The 14,012-nt window shown below is 47.0% G+C and overlaps 1 protein-coding gene across 8 annotated transcripts in view; it reads right to left on the bottom strand.

The window, feature by feature from the left end:
• Positions 1-13,222, bottom strand: part of LOC129381997 (uncharacterized) — a 51,402-nt gene extending 38,180 nt beyond the window's left edge. For 3 of the 8 annotated variants that reach the window (XR_008610081.2, XR_008610083.2, XR_008610082.2), the window contains exon 1: positions 3,176-3,612. Coding sequence is in view for 1 of the 8 variants with exons in the window: in XM_055065321.2 (XP_054921296.1) it covers positions 1,351-1,444; positions 3,176-3,257 (176 nt within the window). In the remaining 7 variants the exon portion in view is untranslated. Of the gene's footprint in view, positions 1-1,350; positions 1,445-1,639; positions 1,822-3,175; positions 3,613-13,131 lie in introns of those variants that run through there. The other 5 variants (XR_011890723.1, XR_011890724.1, XR_011890721.1 and 2 more) reach the window with 5 other exon arrangements.
• Between the last annotated feature and the right edge of the window lie 790 nt (positions 13,223-14,012).

The following is a 14,012-nucleotide window of genomic DNA, read 5'->3' on the forward strand; positions in this document are numbered from 1 at the left end:
AGCGAATGCAGACTCTGAAGCAGGGCCAAGCTGACTCATGTTTAAAAACATCAGGCAAAATGAAAATGCTTCCCAAGACAATATGTTCTGAATAGATTGATTGCAGGGGAAATTTCTCTTTACCTTACAGAGGGAACGCAGACACGGCTAAGCCCTCACTTATTGGAAAGCGAACGCTAGCCGCTCACCCTTACTTTCCTGCCTCGCAAGGGCGGTTTTCACTGTGAATGCAACCTCAGCTGACATGGACGGTGTGTTTTCTACGGCATCCCTTATAATGACAGCGAAGCAAAATCGGCTGCCGAGCGCCTCTTTCGAACAGCTCTTGTTTGTGGGGCGCAACACATAAGTAGAAGGCAATTGTTTAACTCACTTTTTTTTGTTTTTAGGACTAACCGTTGAAGCAGCCTTCATTTACACTTCGGGTTTTCAAAACCAAACAGTGAAATGTCCATATTGCTCACGACATTTTCATGAGAAATTTCGATGAATAAAATCGAATAAAGCTTCTTTTGTGACGTTGCTCTCCTTAAGACATTTATTGCAGCATTTAAAAATCACGAGGGCACCTAAGCAAGAATACGCTTTGTTGTCAGTTTAGGATTAACATCTTTCAGCTAAAGCAATATTAAAACATGACAAGCCGCTAAAACTTGCTCACCGTGCAAATACTCAGGTAGCGGGAGAGCTGTCCCTATGGGAATTAGTAGGGTGGTTGTACTGCACAAGATATGTCACCAAGGTACTATCCCTCGATCTTGGTAGCGTGTTTTGCGTATTTTTGAAGTTTCTAATACGTCATATGACATCAGTTTTATGATGCTTTCATCGGTCACTCGATAAAACTGCAAAGATGCCTTTCCTACGTTGAGGAATCGCAGGAATGGAATTGAACGGCCCGGCCGTTCCTGGAGTGGGAATGGGCTAAGTTTTATTCATTTCGAGGAATTGAAAAGAATAGAATTGCGATACGTTCTATTCTCAAGAATGGAATTCGAGTGGAATAGGGGCGTCCATTCATCAACACTACAAGAGACCTACCCCAGCTTCATCGGGGTGCGAAAACGGGTTGTGCCCCCCCCCCCAGATTCCCTTTCGAATAAGTTGGCATCCACTCCGTATGACCGTTTCCACGCTCATCTCGTTTCCAGCATGAATCCCGATACGATACCGGACACCGGCACGTCAATCACGTTCTTGACGATCGCATGGTGTTGTGGACGTCTATGCAAAACGCAGATTGTGTCGAAACCTCCTCGCTCACTCGATCGTCATAACTAGATTAATAACAGAAAAACATGCCTCAATGACGACTGAGACCAGCTATATTGCCCACCTTAAGCCGCTTACCCTGCGTCTGTCCAAATGATTTCTCGCTTAAGAGCTTCTTCAGCGAGAGCAGCATTGTTACAGCTCGTTGACACTGGCGAAGCAACGGCAGCGACTGCAACAAGTGATTACGATGCACACAAATATTTCGATTCACGCGAGTGATTGTTCTTTAGTGACATTATTGATAAAGTGAAAGCCATGACATGCCCGGTTAACATTTTATTGTCTAAATACATTAATAGCTAGTGGCTCTATTACTGTCTAACGCGTGGTCAAATGTATCCTATATAGGGAGGAAAGGCCTTACCATTGTTCAGATTCATCCAGCATTGACCGAGTGAAATTGTATGTCGTGTTGGTCAGTGAGGTTTTACGGATATGTTCGCAGGTATTAGTTTCATTAATGCACTCGAAACCATAGCATGTATCTGAACGGTGTAGCGTTGTACAGAAATAGTACAAGAAAAGCGGTTCCGTTGTGTTGAGTACCTAAGTGAATAACGAGAAAGTATGTAATTCACACAACACGATAAATATACAAGACCATAAACACTACAAAATCAAATGTTTTTCATACTCCATGGAAACATTAATGCATCAACAAGCTCCTACAACATTGCTTTCACTTTGTCAAGTGCTAGAGGGTCGGCGCACTGAACGCCCTAATTCGAAGGTTCTACTCAATGGCCCGGATATCACCTCGCCTTCTTGAAGAGCATCCGCTGCGGCCGTGGTAGGCAAGTGGTACCGCTGGGTACCTACCGGTAAAATAGGCACAAGCGCGGTCCCGGTCGGTCATTGTGGGACATCAGCGATTATAAGGAGGCATCTGTTCGCGATCCGAAGGCGTCCCCACCTACACAGGTGAGCGTTTCGATTATAATTTGGAGCGAACGCTTCTCTGACAAACGTTTCACCCCTGACGGAAGCCGAACGCCAGGTGGGGGCACACTTGTGCCAATCAGGCAGCTGAACATGTAGTGCGTCAAAAATAGGAAGCTCCTCGTAATAACTTGCAGATGCGTAAAAATAAATTACTAACCCCTCACAATATTCCTAGCTCATCGTAGGAAGTCCGTAGTGTCGTGTTGAAGAAGTTGGACCGAGCTTATTTTACGTTGCTGTTTCATGTTACTGAGTTCACTACGCATGGCGTCAAGGACCACTGTAGGCGGTACCGATGCTTCTTCTGACCCTATTAACATTCCACTTACGACAAAGCATTTTAGGAGTTATCCACACGTTCACCTGTTTAATTTTTTTTCTCCGCGTCAGGATGAACATGCACATGTGTGTGTGCACCTAACTTTCTCTAAATACTGCTTGAATGTCACTTCAATTTTCGCTAGCACCATCCATTCACGTTTAAATAATCGAGCAAGTATGGAACATAATAAAGTAGGTTAACATGAAGTAACAAATCTACCAGAAAAATTAACCTACGTGCATTGTCCACGCATGACGAATAAACAGTAACTTTACCAGCGGGCTGCACAGGCCTTTAACCTAATGAACATGACTACAAAACAGCACATGGCGGCAGCTGAAACTCCGCCGTGTCCTTCAGACAGCCCAGTTACAAATATAGCGCCGTTCAAAAGACCATTCGTAACCTGATTTTCTGAGCAATAAAAACGTGCGCAGCTTCCAATAGTGGTGCAAGGCTGAAGTCAACAAGAGAGCTTGTGATCACCAAGCTTTTACGTGGCTGGCCTAAGTTTGTAGGTTTTGCGAGGTTATGCTAGATTTTGCTTAGTTGTTGGCAGGCCTGCCTAATTCGTTTCTAGATTTTGCGAGGCTATGGTAGGCTTGGCTAAATTCATAGTAGACAAGTTCATCATACCAAAGTCGGTCACAGACGCGACAGCTGTGCCCAAACTGTATGCCCAGAAATTCGCGCCGGAATCAGCCGTTCGCACCCCCATGTCTCGCCGGGCTTGGCGCTTGAAGTTTTCGAGCAGGCGCAGGCCGGCATCGCTTTGTCGGCGACGTCAAGCGTTCGGCGCCTATTCTCGCCTTCCCTGGACTGAAACTCTGGATCCTCGACTCGGCGTCGCCTCTTCTCAGCCGAAGTTTATGCGTGGAGTGCCAATTAGCTCGGCGGTGACGTATCCCTTCTCGCTTGGCAGCACGGAGCTCTTCCTGGTAAGCCACTTCTTCTTCGGGCATCCGGACATTCTTCGTCTTCCCAAGGCAGCTGCACGTAAACAAGGAGTAGAGGAGGCGAGACGCGCGTCGCACGCCGGCTGTTCCATGCTGTTACCCGCCTGCGACGATACGACTCCGCCCTACGCGCTTGGGGTGCGAGGAGGTGACGTGGCTCGGTGCTCTCGCAGCTGCTTGCTAGGCAACGCGAGGCGGCGCACAGCTGGGCTGTTTTCTGGTAACGCTCAACGGCGGAACTGAAAACTTAAACAGCTCCGCTTTTGAAAGGTCCCCGAAGAATGCGCTATCCCTAATGTGAAATTTGTGCGCAGCTTTAAAGCTTTCTTCATGTCGCGATATATTAGCTGGCGTGGAAAATCGGTCTCGTGTGGCACATTGCAAAAGGACCGCAGTGTGGTGCCACTATCTCGCTAATCTGGAGATCGCAAAAGCTAGTACGAGGGGCCAGCGCGTGGTTTACGCGTGGACGCGATTCACGGAAGGCGCCGCCAGTAAACCTCCCAGACGACGCGCGCTACTCTGGTTCCATTTCGTGGAAACCGTCTATGCACCACGCTTCCCTTCCTCCGCTTTCGCTGTACCCTTTTTCCCTTTCAGCCTGGTAGTTACGCTACACCCTCCTCTCCGCTTTCTTCCTCGCATATTTCTTTATCCCCGGTTACCCGCCGCTTCGCTCTCATCCTTCGCTGTGCTCGTTCGCTCGCTTATGCCAGGAATGGCGATGCTAGCAGCAGGAACGGGCGGCTGAGAGCTGCGCTCTTAAACGGACACAAACGGACTTGGGCGATGCCTGCAAATTTCATTTGCTTCCGTACGAGGGGGACTATGTTTTTGGTCACGCAGTTGCCTATGCTAATATCGCTGTGAATGAGACTTTCGTGGCCTTTGTGGAGATCAAATATTTCGTTGCCGCCTATTGGGCCACGGCAAAGCATTGTGCAGAACTTATTTCTCCGACAGACGTAATAAACTGAAGTGGTGTGCGATTATTTGTCGGCGCACCGCGTGAATAACCCAGCCTCTACGACATGTATTGTCATGTACAGGTCATATGTCGCACTATTGAATTGCTACATTTTTACCGCATGCTCACGTCGCACCATACGTACTAAAGACTTAAATTCTGGAGTTTTAAGTGCCGGAACCACGATCTGATTATGAGGCTCGCCGTAGTGGAAGACTCCAGTATAATTTCGACCACCTGGGGTTCTTTCATGTACCTGCAATGCACGAGTCGCGGGTGTTTCTGCATTGCTCACGCATCGAAATGCGGCTGTCGCGGCGGCGATTCGATCAGCGTGACACCACAGCCGCAAAGCCACCACGGCGGGTGCCATACGTACTGTACATGTATTGTGTGTGTTACGCATACATAACCCTATTATAGCGCAATTAAGGCCGCAAAAAAGCAGGAAACGGCGCATAAAAAGAAATACACGCAATGCGCTTTATTCATCGTCGCTGCCAATTGCCGTCTGCGAAATACAGTGAAAGGAGTGCATGCACATTTTGCTCGTTGTCATTGCTGATCTCGTTGGGAGAGTCGGAAGGAATGGGGTCATCCTCCATTTCACAAAGGTGATTCGACAGGCAGAATTTCAGAGGTGTCCATGGAGCAATCAAACATGGCAAAGCCATGTTCGACTGTGTCTGTTTGAACATTGCCTCGTTCACGGTAGCGATCGCGGTGGCGCCTAGTCGATGAGCGCACTGCAGTTTGAAATACCAGAAAATTTTAAAAAGGAAAAACCCTTATATTCGGGATAGAAACTCGCATATACATTCGTCCAAAACGGTATGTCGCCACAAAATTTATTACAAATGGAAATAGATTTACTGTTATCCTGTTCATATTATTCATTTCAAGGCACTTAGTGAAACGGCAACAATTGCAGCATTAGGACTAGTTACGGTGGGTTTCGTAAAGAATAAAAAAAAAACATTAGCAATTTGCAAACAAGATGTGAAGCCTGTTTCTTGTCTTACTGTTGACCACAACCACGGCATCCATGGTTCATCCATGCTGGCACCGTACAGCCATGGATGTACGATGCGTAGTGTAGTGTAGAGCCAAGACAGCTATTGAATAATGAAATTATATATACAAGGGAGTTTTAGAAGCAACCTTCTTAAGCATCAGGTCTCTAAGATGTCGCCAACTTGTTTGTTTTGCCGCACAAAATTTGCTGGTGGTTAAATAGAAGAATTTCTTTATGAACAGCCCAAAAATGGCTTAATCTGGTGACAAAATCCTAAAATGGCAACGCTGCTCTTCCGGCGGCCTAACCTGAATCACTCAAGTGATTTCACTGTTGCCGCTGTGCCTTGAAGATGTCGTTGACTTGCTCATACACCATCACCAGCTATCTCGTAACTACCAAATTTTCCTGGCCGAAGAGATCATTTCATTGGGCACGCAGAGTCAATACAGGGTGTTTGCCATGCCTCAGCCGATGAACAATAACTTGGCAGGTTTCAACACCCGTGTACTTAGATTTAGGTGCACGTTAAAGAACCCCAGGCGGTCTGAATTTCCGGAGTCCTCCACTACGGCGTGCCCCATAATCAGAAAGTGGCTTTTGAACGTAAAACCCCATAATCTAACTTGGCAGGTTTCACAAGGCGAATATATGACTTGCGTACGCGCACGAGGAAAGCCACATAGATTGGTTTCGGGCATAAAAAAAAACACTTTGATAGCTGCTTTCTGTCGGTTGTCCTCTGCATGCGGCTTGTGCGGCTGGTGCACTTTCGCTGATGAGGGTTGTGAGGGGCACCGTTTTGCCACAATACCGGTATCCGTTAGTGCTTCTGCAAATAAGCCCGCGCGCAACCAAGCTATCGGCAACTTTACAATTCGTCACATGTGCTTCCGACACTGTCCAATTAAACGAAAATGGCTACGACATCCAGGTTCCCGGCGGCTCTTTTGTTTGGTACTGCGCTTGTGCGTTTCTCTTTCGTGGCGCCGAATTGAGGTGTTTCGTCGAAGTCGAAAGGGTCCTTGCCGCCGATCACCTTATTTTGATAAGTCTCAAGGATTTCAGCGACCAAATCACGGAAATCATTGCTCTGAGCGTCCCAACGTCGGGCGAACCCAGCAAGTCGCATCAGAGTACTTTTTTAAAGACCAAGAGCCTTTCAAGCGATCCGGAGGTTTGGAAAAGAGAGTTGCGGGTGCGTAGTGGGCCTCCAAATGATCCAAATAATGCGGTTCACGGCGTTGATCCACTGGTACACGTAGCATAGTCGACTGTTTTCGATCTTCATGGGCAACTCCGCTCTGAGATTCGTACTGTAGTGTACCACATATAGCCTCACACAATATATAGGCAGTGACGTTTCACTTGCTTTCAGAAGCTAAATACGGATATTCTGCACTGAGGCTAAAAACTGTATCGTTACATGGTCAGTGTGTATTGTGATAAAGACAAATGAATATTCGGTTTCTGAGACAAGGCCGCACCTTTTTTTATAACTAGCTGATATGTGCGATCAGCTCGTCTGCGTCCGATGACTTATGCTTATTCATGTGTGAAACCACCAAAGCCAGTTAAGTGCACAGGTGTTCTATTTTTACGTCCCTTCACTTGATCTACCCTACCATTTCTAACTCCTCTTCATGATCTTTTAAGCAGTACCTCCCAAATCACTGATGTCTGAAACAAGCGACGCGCCAGAATAAGAAGTGTGCCACAGTTGCCCCCCCCCCCCTCCCTCCCCCCTGCTCGCAGGTGGCCGGGGTCACTTGAAGAGATACTCAGACGGAGGTGTAGATAATGGGAGCCGGTTTGATCCTTGCGATAGCAACTGTGTCTTCAGACCCACTGCGCAGGACGGTGAAATGATGTTCAGAACGTCAGATGACGAGAAAAAGACTGTCGTAGTGGGGTTTAACTGAATGACGAGGTGTGTCAACACGGAAAAAAACGTGTGACGATGTTTGCAGCTTTGAGGGTAGAAAAATGCCGTGCTTATTCGTGTGCACAGAGGTTGGCTAAGGACGCAAGTTGTGCATGAAAATGCGTAAACGGTGGATGAAAGAAGATGGATTAGAAACATTCGGCGGTGATGTGGAGTTGACGAGGTCACTGGGCAAAGGGAGGGTGCAGCCGTAAACATTCTCAGGTACAGAGCAGGCGAGTTCTGGTCGGTGTGTTAACCGAAGGAAGGCGCGATACCCAATCTTCCGCCTGAGGTTGAGCGGCGAGTGCAGCTTTCAAGTGTCGATGTAGCCTCTCAATGATGTCGTTCGATGCAGGATAGTAAGAAGTTGTGCGAATGCGCGCATAACCCAGAAGCGATGTTACAAACATGAAAAGTGCCGACTCAAACTGTCTGTCTCGATCAGTGGTCAAAGTTGATGGCACACCAAAACGGCTAATCCAGGTAGGCAGGAAAGTACACGCGACTGTCTCTGCCGTTGTATCAGGCATTGGAGTTCCTTCAGGGCACCATGCCTACCTATCAATACACGTAAGCAAATGCGTATAACCACGGCATGGTGCGATAGGTACGACGATGTCCAAATGAATGATGTCGAAATGTGCATTAGGAAGAGGGAATTTGCCCGATGAAGGCTTGGTGTGTCGTTGTACAATGACACGGTTTACAAGTGTGGACCCAGTGTCGTATATCAGCGTGCATGTGCGTCCAAACATAACGTTCAGTGAAAGGTGTGGCGAAGTAAGTATGCCTGGATGGCACATTGAGTGCAGTGTACCAAAACCAATACGACGACGAACAGTAGGTAAATAAATGCGGATACTGTTAGGTGAAACGTCGCACCAGAGGGTGACGTCGTGGTCGGGAAAGTTGACTTGCTCCAAACGGAGAAATGTGGAAGATCAGAGTGGCGGAAGTTCAGTGTCGGATGCTTCAGCCACCGCGAGTGAAAACAAGGAAAGATGGACAGAACTTGCAGTTGAGCTGATGGTAATACGACTGAGAGCGTCCACTGCCCTGTAAAGGCTGCTTTTGACGTAACATATGCTTTCCGTGAATTCGCCAACAGAAACAAGATTCCGGAGGTCTCTAGGAGTAAGGGTGGCACTGTAGGAACGTAAATTCGAAACAAGTGGTTTGTGGTGGGTAAGAATTATAAATTGTCGCCCTTCAAGGAAGTACCTGAAATACTTCACTGTGAGGTAAGCCACGAGGAGCTCCCGTACAAAAGTACTGCATCGATGTTCAGTGTCGCGTAACTTTCGGTAATAGAAAGAAATGGGGGTCCACGCAGCATTAAACCACTGATTAAGAGTAGCTTCCACGGCTTTCAAAGAAGAATTCACTATAAGGCTCGTGGAAGCGGTCTGTGAAGGGTGATGCAGGATGGCGAATTTTGCAAGTTCAGTTTTAACGGTCGACGAAGCTTGATCAACGACCGTGTCCCAAGCAAGTACGGTAGACTCAGCTTTCCAAACACAAAGTCTGCTTCAAGGGGCTGAACCAACTAACAGAACGCACGCATTAAACGGCGATAATCGGGCAACCGAGTGTTGCCATGATTTAGATGTGAGGTCCGATTACATTGATCTCCGGAACCCCTATCTGAATTTGTAAACATTGATGGCAAGATCGTAATCACGAAGTCGAATGAAAAGTTGATGTAGATGTGCTTTGTGGATTTCACCATCGCTGCTAGCGACGAGAAGGTCATCTACATAGAAAAAAAAACGGTAAGCGTCTCGTGAGTTCATCTACAGAACGCTGAAAGGTTTGAGCTGCGTTGCGCTATCCGAAAGACATGCATAAATACTGAAAAGGGCCAAATGGGATAGTGATAGCAGATTCTGAAATCTCGGCTCGCTCAAAGGGGATCTGGTGATAAGCTTTCACAAGATTGATTTTAGAATGTATAGTTGTGCCGGGGGGTTAAAAACGCAGTGCCTTCCTGAATATTTGGTAGAGGGTACCGGACGGAAACAATAACCGCAATCAGTGCGTGATAATCACCGCAGTACCACCAATAATTGTTCAACTTATGCACCAATGTTGTGCTGACGACCATGAGCTTTAAGACGAACGAATGATTTCTAGTTGCAACATGCACTCGATCTCACTGCGAGCAATTCGAAGTTTATCAGCACCTAGTCGGTGGGGGTGGCAGTTAACGGGCGTGCCTTTGCTAATAATACAATGAGTTACAATGTGTTTAGGGGTTCTATCCATCGGAGATGTGTAGTAACCTCTGGAAACTCGTTAAGTAGAGTTGCATACGCTGAGGTAGTCAGTACGGCGAAAGTAGGGTTGAGAGCAGTAGCATGCGACAGAAAACCATTCACTGATGCAGACCAGTGATGTTATCTACCAGGCGACACCACCACATTATCCAGAAGCAGATGAAAATGACTCAAGCATTCAGTCACTAAGGTGGCATAGCGGACGTCTGCTATTCAAAATGGCTATGGCAACCGTCTCTTAAGACCCATATCGAGGGCAAGAGACTTCTGTCGGTCAGTTGCGATGACGGAAGAGTTGATAGCTTTTAGGGGGGTTGACTTTGCTCGAACACTCCGGTAACCTCTGGACGCAGGAATTATGCTGACCTCCGCATCAGTGTCTCCCAACAAACGCAGTCATCTGGCTCGGTCGGTTGTGTGGAAAAGGCGACTTGACATATGGCCATGATTGTCCGAGGCCCGACGTATTGCCCGACGCTGTTACTTACGGCCGGCCTGAGTGTTTCCCGCGTGCCACAAGAGCGTGACACACACCGACGAACTGCGACGCGAGAACATCGGTGGTAGTAGCACAGGCCCTGTGATGAAAATTAGCGCTCAGGATGTTGAACCGGCCGTTGCATAGAAGGCGGCGTGAGGGGCTGATGAGTTGAATAGGATCGGTAGTTTATCTTGTGAGCATTGCGCAAAGCCTGAAGAAAGTCAGAGACTTGAGATGCGAGGTCTTTTACTGTTTCCCCGAGAGGATCTACTTCAGAAAGTGGAGAGCTACGAAGAGCATTTATGACTGCTGGAGCGACGTCCATCGTATTGTCGGCCAGTTGAGCCAGTTCCCACAAGGGCTTATGTTTAGCGGTGGCAAAAGCCATGCTTGCGTTGGCTTGAAGACGTAGGAACAACTCACGTAATGCGGCCGTGTCAAATGAGTCTATTTGGTCACCAATGTGGTCTTGCAGCTTACGTAGAAACTGAGTTGGACGTTGGTCACCGAGCGCTTCGTTGTTCAAGTGCTGCTGAATACGCCGATGCGCAGGTGGGACGGGACGGCGAAGCAGAGGCTGTTTGATTGTCGTACATGGCGTTTCCTGATGGGGCTGCATGAGGATCTCGCGTATCTCGGCCATGACCTGTAGCAGCAAAGCTTCAAGCACGAGTTCATATTTGCTAAACTCCGACGCGACGCGAAGAGTGCGGATGTTGTTTTCAGCTTGTATGAACCATAGCGTGGATCTGCAAGCCATAGTTGTGGTAGCATAATGGTAGCTGCAGCTCTTAAACAGCCGTACAAGGTGCCTGACCGGTCGCGGATGTCGTAGGAGTGGAGTTGAGGTCGTCTATAGTCTGGATTTGATCCATCAAAAGTCGCGCTCGTAGACCGGGTCACAAGTAACTATGCAACCGCCAAGCACACTTACGAGCACAGGGTTTTGATTTGTACGTCCCTTCACTTAACCTCCTCCATCGCTTCTAAATCTTCTTTCTCATCTATTAAGCCGTACCCCACTCCTTGCTCCTGTCTTTAACCGTCGACGGGCAAGGGGAAGAAAAATTTGCCACACATGCTTGCAGTACGCAGTGTTCGAGGTAGGCCTTGGGCTTGCGGACACAAGTGAGACCCGCTGCCCGCAGATATTCTCAAACCACAGTGAAACGCGAGCACTGAATAATGACCAATCGGCCTAAGTTGACTTTCTTGAAACAGGTGTCCAAAATTTAGCGAAGGTTTTCTTTTGAGCAGTCTCTTGTACTAATGCGTGACTTCGAAACGAACTGAACCAGTTGCAATAGAGTTTGGGTGTGTGCACAGTATTGGAAAGCAAACTGGAGGCGCTGTCCGCAGGACAGACGCTCCAAAGCTCGGACGAGCGCTGTTTGCTGTAGCTTCTAAATTTCTTGCGAGAAAATGAGCTGTCAACGCGTTGAGTGAGAAAATATGCTGTGCTTGCATCGCTAAACTAAACCATACTATGAAAGCGGTGCGTCATGCATGCGGCATAACATGTGTTATGATCGACTTCAGACCTTCCAAGATAGTTATCGTTCCTGCTACCGTGCCTGCTAAACCGTCGCGGTGGATTAGTGGCTATGGTGTTGCGCCTCCAAGCACGAGATGGCGGGATCAAATCCCCACAAACGCGGCCGCATTTTGTCGAGGATTAAATGCAAAAACACCGTTTCCCGTGCATTTGAACCACGGTAATGATCCCCTCGTGACAAAAATTAAACCTGAGTCCCCCACCACGGCGCTCCTCATAATCAAATCGTGGTTTTGGCACGTTAAACTCCATAATCCGTCTATACATACTGTGCCTGACGACAAAATTACATTCGCAAAAATTTTCCTGCTTCTTTAAACAATAGTAACACTATGCTGGGGCAGAAAGCTCCAACGAACAAAACCAAATGACTAGTAAACGTACACGAACATCCTTATAATTTGTTGAAGCGCCTGCCTAAACAAAACACGCACCGCTAATTGAAACGCCGGCAGGATATTGAAAGCAACGTTCTGCTTGCCCTGGAAGTAAGTCCCGAGTTAAGCGTTTCGAACAAACCGATGTAGTATCAGTCACCTTTCGCAAATGCGACGTTTCTTATCCAAGTCGCTCTCCAACGCCTGTTATCTGCTTCTTTCGTAAAAAGATGAAATCATACAATGCTGTCTTTCCACCGCAATGACACCTGTAAAGGTACACAACTCTTTCTGCATGCGTATTTTTTTTTTACAACGAGGCTGTATATGGCTAGCCGATTCGTCCGTCCATCGCCTGTACGCCCAAAACTCCTCCGGCGCAATTGGCTGCGCCGGTACTGACGTGGTTGCTCTCCGTCGCAGCCGAGTGCGCGCGCCGCAGTGTCTCTCCGGCTCTCAAATGGCTGGGCCGCGCGTCATACGTATTCTTGAGGAATACAGCTTTTGATCAGCAACGCGTCAAACAGAACCGGCAACGAGATTGCTTACGTCGTGCCGATGCTGCAGCCCGGGTACAAAAACAGGCTCGTGCTGCCGAGCTCAAGAAGCGACTGCGTTCCGAGGATCAGGCAGCCTACCAAGGCATCGTTTCATGAACCGTGGAGATTAACGAGGGTGGCGATATGGGCTTGTTGGTCGGTCGTCATAAAAAGGTATCTGTATAGCGCAATGAAGAAAAGATACGAGAAGAACCGAAGACGAAGACAAGCACTTGTCTTCAGGCAAGTGCGAAAATTGTAAGTCACTAATAAACTGGTGTGTGCCTTTACATAGTTTTATCAAGCGCGGCAGCCTAAAAATCTGGAATGTACTACATCCTTGCATTGAGCACGAAATACGATATCTTCGTGCTTTCGAACGGCAAACTTGTAGCGCCAACGTGAACCTAATTTAGAAATATCAAAGAGAACTATGCTTTTTGCAAGCAATAGAGGCTGACACATGCGGGAAAATAAAATTATCAAAAACAAAGCTTACCATTACGAGGTTACGCTCTGCACGACCCCTCGCGAGTGTTCCATTGGGAACTCTGCTCACAGATTCGACAGAACAGCTGAACAGCACGATGAATAAGGCTGTTAAGGAGCTGCAATGTAATTTGGCAGCAGCGGCGAAATTCGCCATGTCAAAGCAATCTAAAGGCTTGACAGATTTTTCGCTCTAGTCTGTCCTTCAGAACTTGTACATCCGTCATATATATATAAAGTTTAGCCACGCATGACATTGTTTAAAATTATAATATATACAGTGCGTCAGCTACTGCTACGTACAAGCTAACATTTGGTAAATCTTGATCTAGAAAAACAGACATAGGAATGCATGACGGCCTGGAAATACCTTAATGAAGTTTATTGCCCTAGCATAACGGCAAAGACATTATACTTTCTTTCTCACGTTTTACTTTCCGATGAGTATGAACTGTGAACTTACGGACTTATTTATCCCTCTGAATATAGGAGTGTTTTTTTAGCAGCCTCAAATGTTCAAAAATGGTTCCGCGAGATAGCTGAATCCTAACTCTGGATATAAACTAGTCGATGAAAGAACCTATTACTCCTAAGAGAAATCAAAATGTTTAACTGAATATTCACCATAAATACATTAAGTAAGCTTTTAGCATTCTACTGCACATGTTTTAACTTTCGAATTGTATCTACTGAGCTCACAAGGCGCATTTATTTTTAAAAAATATTCGATGGATGGCACCGGTTTTAGAATAATTATTTTCAAAGTGTCTGACGAAATACATTGGTGTTCCAGTTAATTTTGTGCTTCAATGCATCAAACCGCGCTTATTTAGCTCACGAGCTATAAGTCTTATAATGAAATGTGTGCTGTAAAGTAATTAGTAAAAACTT

The sequence above is a fragment of the Dermacentor andersoni genome, chromosome 10 (assembly GCF_023375885.2).
Source record: "Dermacentor andersoni chromosome 10, qqDerAnde1_hic_scaffold, whole genome shotgun sequence".
Lineage (NCBI taxonomy): Eukaryota > Metazoa > Arthropoda > Arachnida > Ixodida > Ixodidae > Dermacentor > Dermacentor andersoni.